Here is a 7352-nt window from a genome sequence, read left to right on the forward strand (position 1 = left end):
CTTTAGGTTTTTTTTTTTACAAACTTTTTTTTAGTTTCCATGTCTTATACTTGATTTGAATTATTTTATCAAAAAATAAAATTCTATTTATATTTATAATCAAACTCAATTATTATTCTAGGATTGAAAATAAAAAAAATAATGTGTTTGATGGAGCTTTGAGATAAACTTTGGTCTATCGAAATATAATATGCCTTTTTTATTACAATAAAATATAGAAATAAATAAATAAATAATGTTTTTTAACATATAACTGAAAAAAGAATTATTGTCGTAAGATTATTAAATTTCTGATTTTTTATTTAACATTATTGTAAATACTAAACTTTTGCTTCCAATAAATCGAAGTTTTAATTTTAATAGAAAAAAAAAATGAATCCAAATCTAGCCTACAAAATCAATGGTGGCAAAAATAAAAGGATAATGACTAAACTTTCGATTTTGTTCACATTTAATCACTAATTTTTTTTCGTTATCTCTTTGCCACTGAACTATTGAAACTGTTCACATTTTACCCTTATGACCGATTGTTACTGATCATAAGGGTAAAATGTGAACACTTTCAATAGTTCAGTGGCAAAGAGATAACAAAAAAAAACTAGTGACTAAATATAAACAAAATCGAAAGTTCATTTCCCTCTAAAAATGTTCAATGACTAATGTGAACAAACTTCCTATTATATTATGTTTTAGCAAATTATTTATTTTTGTTAAAATCTAGCATCATTTATTGATGAAAAAAGCTATGAAAAAAAAAACCCTTGAAAATATATTTTAAAAAATGAAAAACTAAAACCGAAATAAAAAACCAATGGTTTGGTATTTTACCCTTATGTCCTATTTTTAGCACATGCAGCTAAATAATATTCTCAATGCAATATAAAAAGCACAAAAAAAAAATGTTACTCTAACGTCAAACCTTCAAAATATAGGTCATTTCGCACTCCAAATCCAAATAATGTCTCCGACATGCAGAATATCAAAACTAAAAAAAAGTTACCAACGACAAAGTATATTACAAAATAAGAGCATTATATGCTATCATTTTAATTAAGAAGAAAACAAAACCGTGAACCTGGATGGGGTCGATAGAAAATTTGTTAGAACTTATAGTACGAATGAAAAAGGAAACCAACTTTAATTTTAAAGCATCCGAAATCCAAAATATATCTGGTAAATGAGATAATAGGGGCAAATCCTGTAATTTTATATTAAGCTTGGATGTGATGAATTTTATAAACATAAAAATCAACTTTTGGATTCAGTAGTATCTTTTTTCATAATTCTGTAAACTAATTTCAGTTTTTTGTAAGTCTTTAGTGTCGCAATATATAAATTCCAAAATGTTAAGTTAAAAGTAAAACAAAGACTTCCAACTAACCCTAACCATTTGCCTACTAATCCTAACCGAAACTTTGATCAGGACTATTGTGAAATAAGAAACAAAGAAGAAACGATATAAAGAAATGTTGACAAAAACAATCATATCATATATCCTTAACAAACAAAACAAATTACAAAAGCAATGCACAAATTGCAACCCTATTTGCTCCCATGAGCAAAGAGAAAGCTATAACAAATTAACAATGAATGTTTTACACTAGACAATACTCAAATCTGTGTGAACAAAACTATCCAATAATTAATACAAAAAATAAAACCAAAGGAATACTTTAATCAATCCCACAGTAAAGAGTATACCACCAAAGTCCAAACCAATGAATAAATGGGCTTCTGGCCACTTATCGGAACCCTTTTTGTCCTTGAAATAAACAATTAAAAAAAGAAAACGACAATGAATCTACAAAGAAACCTGTAAATTACATCAATTGTATAATTTCAATCATCAATCCATCTCAAAAAAAAAAAAAAAAGAGATAAAAGATTAGCCAACTTACATGACTAAATCACACCAAGGGTAAAAATGGAAATGTCAATGATGTTCCATTTCCAAGAGAGAATGCAATTTTGAGACTCGACGCCTAAACAGCGGTTCAAGGCGAAAAGAGGGAACACCAGTCTGCCATCTTTTAACCTCATACATCTCATTCCATGCTTGAACGATTTCATCAATTTTAAAACCAAGACCTGAAAAATATAGTAAAAAATCAGAAAAGCACAAGGGGACTTTTTTTTTTTTTTTTTTTGTCTAAAATCTAAATTACCTGCAGAAGCTGTTCCATTTGAGCAGTGATTCTTTATAATGACTGCAAGATCCGTTGGTGATGCACCCGCAAGCTCAAATTTTTCAACAGAAGCAGCTAAAGATTCTTCCCATGCTGACAGATCCATTTTGAATTCAACAACAGATCTTTCATAAAGCAAAGTCCCCCATAAAATATACATCTGAGATCTCAAATGAGCAGCTTGTTCAGCAGCTTCATCAGTAGAAACTTCTTTCAAGAACCCCTCCAATCCCAATCTTACCAAATCCTCCCTATACTTATCATACAGACTCAACCCATTCAACCTTTCTTCCTCCGATTCTTCCCAAATCTGCATTCCATGTTCCATGCTGTCTTCGGCTTTGTTGTAAAGCTCCAAGATTTTTGCATCTAAACTTGTTTTTGTTCCAACTGCATAACTCCATGAAAGCTTTGCTTGTTCAAACTGTTGTTGACCAAGTGCAAGAAACCCTTCGAAAAAATCAGGTTTGATCTTTAGAGCCTCTTCATATCGTCTTCCTGCTTTTACATATTCCTTTTCTGCCCATTCGTATCCTGTTTTCACCTGCTCATGTTTTCCATTTCCTTCTTCTGCAAAAACAACCCATTTTCTTGCTTTGTTCATGTGAACATTCCCCCAATTGAACAACCCTAAAGCAGCCATTTCTTGGAATTTTCCTCCTGCGATATCAAAAAGCTTTTGGGCGTCTTCAGTGGTGACAGTTTCTTCAATTGCTTCTGCATATACATCCATTCCTAGCTCATGAAGATCCAAATACGAATCAGATTCGAATCCCACATGATCTTTGAACATTCTTGCAAATCGGACAATCCAGTCCTCTACACATGTTGTTACTTTCTCTACTTCCTTGATTTGTGAGATCTGTGACATTTGTCCCATGTTTCCGTTCTCTGAAACACTAGATTTTAAGCTATTGGTGTTGTGGAATCCATCATTTGTGAACCCTTCGTAAGATGGCTCTTTATCTGGACTAACTTCTACTAAGTATAGTCTCAAAGAGCCTTGAGGATCACTTGAAGCTTCAGCTAACCTCAATTCGGATGTTGTTGTGATAGTAATCAAATCGCCTTCTTGATCTTTGTATTTTATAAGAACGCCTTCTAAACCAGGAAAACGATCCCAAACTATCTCCCTTACAAAACCAATGCTGCAATCAGAAGGTAACTGTGCTGACCTTATGTCATCTCCAAGCACCAACTTCACTGTCCTTGTGGCAACTATTTCTTCTTTTATACCATTTGTACCCTCAACCTTCTTCTCTTCAACATGATTGGCCCTTTTGTCCCTAACTCTCTTCGCCTTGTTCTTTCTGTCCTTAGCATCTTCACCTTTGATTTCCTTGGATTCTTCACTCCTGCTTTCTGTAACTTCTTCAATCTTGCTGTTATTGCCATTTTCAACATCTTTTCTGTCAACCCTATTATTGTTTTTCCTTCTTTTCGGCTTCTCTTTCAGCACTTTGACAACCTTCACTGCAGAAGGATCATTAGATTCATGTGATAGAACAGCTTCAATGTCTTCAAGTTTCAGCCCCTTTCCTTCAATTGACTTTTTAACTGAATCTTCAATCTCATGAGCTGTGACATTGTTAGGCTCCATACCCAACACAATTCTAACATCTCTCAGTGCCCACTCAAACTTATTCAAAGTTTCATAGCACTTAGCTCTCTTCAACAAAGCCTTGCTGTACTTGGGAGCAACTTCAAGAGCTAAATTGCATTCGTGTATTGCTCTTGGATACTCCCCGATACCCATCTGCATATAACAACCAGCCATATTCGTTCGTAAAGAAGCAACATCTATATGGTTTCCAGGTAATAACTTTAGGGCCTTTTCATATTTCAACATCGCCCCCTCGTTATCACGCTTTTGGAACAGTTTATTCCCTTCTTCCTTCAACTCCTGAGACATTTGAATGAAGACAGCTGTATCTTCATCGATTTGTTTCGAACTTCTTTCTGCTTTGTTCTGTTTCACAACTTTCTCAACTCCAGCCTGTAACTTCTTCTTACCCGTAGGTTTCCCCATTTATACTCCAAATAATTAGCACTAAACCCTCGAAACTATATAACCAGTTTACCCCTTTTTAATTACAAAATCCCCAAACCCAAGCTTGATGAATCTTATATCGAATTTATTAAACTAACTACAAATTCAATAGCACAAGATTGCTATCGAAATTCTCAAACGAATACAAAATTCAAACGGAAATCCGTATAAAACCAAAAGGAAACAATAACAGGAAGGATGAAGAAATATGTATGTATAATGATTCGAACCTGAATTTGATTCGCTCTGTATAAACAAGGAAGAAACAGCAGAGCGAATCCCTAATCGATTGCGGCTTTCGAGGAAAGAATGTTTTTGGGAAGAAACGCGCGATGTTGGTCTGACCTGACTCCTGAGGGCTGACGCTGGGATAGTAAAACGACACCGTGTAGCTCCGGGTTGAACGGGTTATAAGACCCAATCTCACAACAAGAGCGTGCATTACCCACTTGTCTTATTTGCTTTTTTTTTTTTTAAAGCATAATAGTTTTTCTTTTTAATTTGTCTTGGCTAAAAGAAATATAATGGCTTTTTTTTTTTCTAGGATGAAGTTTCTATCAAAAAGAAATATAATCTGTTCATTAAAGTTGTGGGTTATGTCAATATTGTAAATCTTTTATTATAAAAAATTGTCTTACCTAAATGTTTACGACAATAAAATTTGATTATATATACCGGTTGAGAAATGGTCAAACACATGTTTAAAACATACTTAATTAAAGATACCTACCTACTCTAACTAGAACATGTGTTTTTAAAATTATGTTTGGTATTGTAAAATCAACTAGGTTACATGGCATGTGTCACCAGTGACGGATTTAGGGGTTCCAGGGTGGCACGACAAATCTTAAATTTGGAAAAAAATTTGAAATTTTTAAAAAAATTTATTTTTTCTACTACCGTGCAACCCCTAATCTTCTCGTGCAACCCCAACTATGAAATCATGTGTCCACCCTTGTGTGTCGCTACGTGTTTGCCACCCCAAGATAGTTTTTGTTGTCATCGGTAATTTTGATTGGTGCATATATACAGATGAAAAGCTTATCCAGAATAACTAATAACCAATAAGGAAGGCACAATTAAACTATATTTTCATTTAACACCTTTCTTTTTATTGGTAAGCAACAAATATTTTCATTTAATACATTTCTTTTTATTGGTAGGCAACAATGATATCACATCCTATTCATAGGCAAATATTGAACGGTAAAACTTATGTGGCAGCAAATTTTCATTAGCAAAAACATCACGACACTGTTCTTGTCCCTAATGGAAGCAGGTAAGACATTGTTAATGTTTCTTTAAGTTCCTCTTACATGAGGTTAAGTGTTCTAACATTTGATATTCAAGAAACGGAGACTTTTGCAAAATGGATTTTGGATATAAGCAATGTTTTAAAAACCGAGTTATTAATTGAACCGGTCCTGGTTTAACTGTCGGTTCAACCGGTTTTCTGATTTTTTATGTATTTTTTATTTTTCTACATATATAATATTATACTAGGTATGCACCCGCACAAAGCGGCGGTGACAATTATTACTATTTTGATGATTGGTTTTTTTAGAAAATGTTATTTGATTATTTCAATAACTATAAATTTCTGAGTAATATGTTAGAAAATTTTCATATCCGACTTTTGGGTAAATATCATGCCCACGCTAGAAATGAAAAATAAAAAAATAAAGTTAATTGATTTTCTTTCCTTAAATATTTTTTTACTATAATTATTTTTGTTCATAAAAAGATGTGCGGTTTGTGCATAACAGATTTGTACATTGAGTCATCTAGTATGTACCTCTTAAAATTCAAGAAAAGTTAAATATACTTTATAATATAATTAAGATAAAACCAAGAATCTAACATTCACAAGTTCAATATTAAAAATACATATGATAAAAAAATTTGTAAATCGATCGAAACACTTTAAAAAAATGCATTGCGATAAATTTTACATCAATGCAAATACATCCAAAAATAACATAAAACGTAATACTTAAACAAAAAATGTAGTTTTAGATGAAAAGTAGCGCATCAAGGTCAAATCAAATTATGGATTTTGAGACATTGGAGTGCTATTTGCATCAATCTCACGATCGCTTAGTAAATGAAATTCATTGTCAACTTGATCATTATAAAAAACAGAACAGTTTCTTTTTCTACAATATAAAAGAACAATGTTAACATCACATAATAGATTAATAATAAACTAAAATTACAACACTACGTTAATATTTATGGGAAAAAAATGTCACCTCATGTTTGAGAAGTTGATTCATGCTCTTGCTCGTCAAGTGTATTTTCTAAATCGTTGTAATCAACTTTTCCTTCCGGCTCTTTTTTTAACCACCCAAAAGTTCATCTAACCAATATATTCGTAGTCAATAGGATCGTAAGACCTTTTATTAACCTTGAGTCTACAAAATCATTCACAAAAAAATTGTGAAAATAAAATGACATTGCTATTAAATAAATATTTTATTATAATATAATGTATTTATTTTTTAAACGCAAGTTGTAGTGCACAAATACAATATCATTTAGTCTTTGATGTTCCAACTGATTCCTCTTATTTGACTTATTATTCTAATAGCAGATTTTTGTAATATCGAAGTATCTCCGCCAAATAACTTTCACCACTCATCTACACATGAAATGGTTAGAAAAAAATATATTTCACAATAATATAGTTTATAATAGTATACAAAAGTTAAATGTTATCTGGACGAGTACTAGTATAAGAAGCAACGACACTAGATATACCAAAAAGTACTTTCACTGTCACGAAACTTCCGTAGAGACAATGTAAGATCTAAAATGCTTGTACTGGAAAAATTCTTCTCAACATTACTGAGAACACATTGGAACACCTCTCTCTTATAACAAACATTCTCATGATTATACTAAAAAACTGGATTCAACCAATACGTTGCACAATGAATACTTTTTCTTAACATCGTATCCTAACGACGATCGATTATTTCAGTATAAGGCTTGTATAATTCTTTCTTCTTAAATAATTCATTTACTCCTCATTTTTCCTGATATATTCCCTCATAAACATAACCCAATGGAGGCTTTTCATCTGAATCATATAACCGCAAAAGCCTTAACAAAGG

At 32.0% G+C, this 7352-nt stretch overlaps 1 protein-coding gene across 1 annotated transcript; it reads right to left on the reverse strand.

Annotated features, from left to right (window-relative positions):
• Nucleotides 1-1469: 1469 nt before the first annotated feature.
• LOC144999805 (protein PHOX1-like) lies at nt 1470-4614 on the reverse strand. The gene is made up of 3 exons (XM_078958965.1): nt 2166-4614; nt 1899-2088; nt 1470-1813 (listed from the first exon to the last, which is right to left on the reverse strand). Exons 1-2 carry the CDS (start codon nt 4213-4215, stop codon nt 1934-1936), a joined length of 2205 nt encoding a protein of 734 aa, XP_078815091.1. The 5' UTR covers nt 4216-4614; the 3' UTR covers nt 1470-1813; nt 1899-1933.
• Between the last annotated feature and the right edge of the window lie 2738 nt (nt 4615-7352).

Source organism: Lactuca saligna, chromosome 6 (assembly GCF_052625555.1).
Source record: "Lactuca saligna cultivar CGN05327 chromosome 6, ASM5262555v1, whole genome shotgun sequence".
Lineage (NCBI taxonomy): Eukaryota > Viridiplantae > Streptophyta > Magnoliopsida > Asterales > Asteraceae > Lactuca > Lactuca saligna.

Bases quoted from the DNA above. Each gene is read 5' to 3' on its own strand.
- LOC144999805 (XM_078958965.1), bottom strand. From the start codon at position 4,215: ATGGGGAAACCTACGGGTAAGAAGAAGTTACAGGCTGGAGTTGAGAAA. The intron at 2,089-2,165 runs GTAATTTAGATT...TATATTTTTCAG, and splicing joins AAATGGAACAGCTTCTGCAG to GTCTTGGTTTTAAAATTGAT.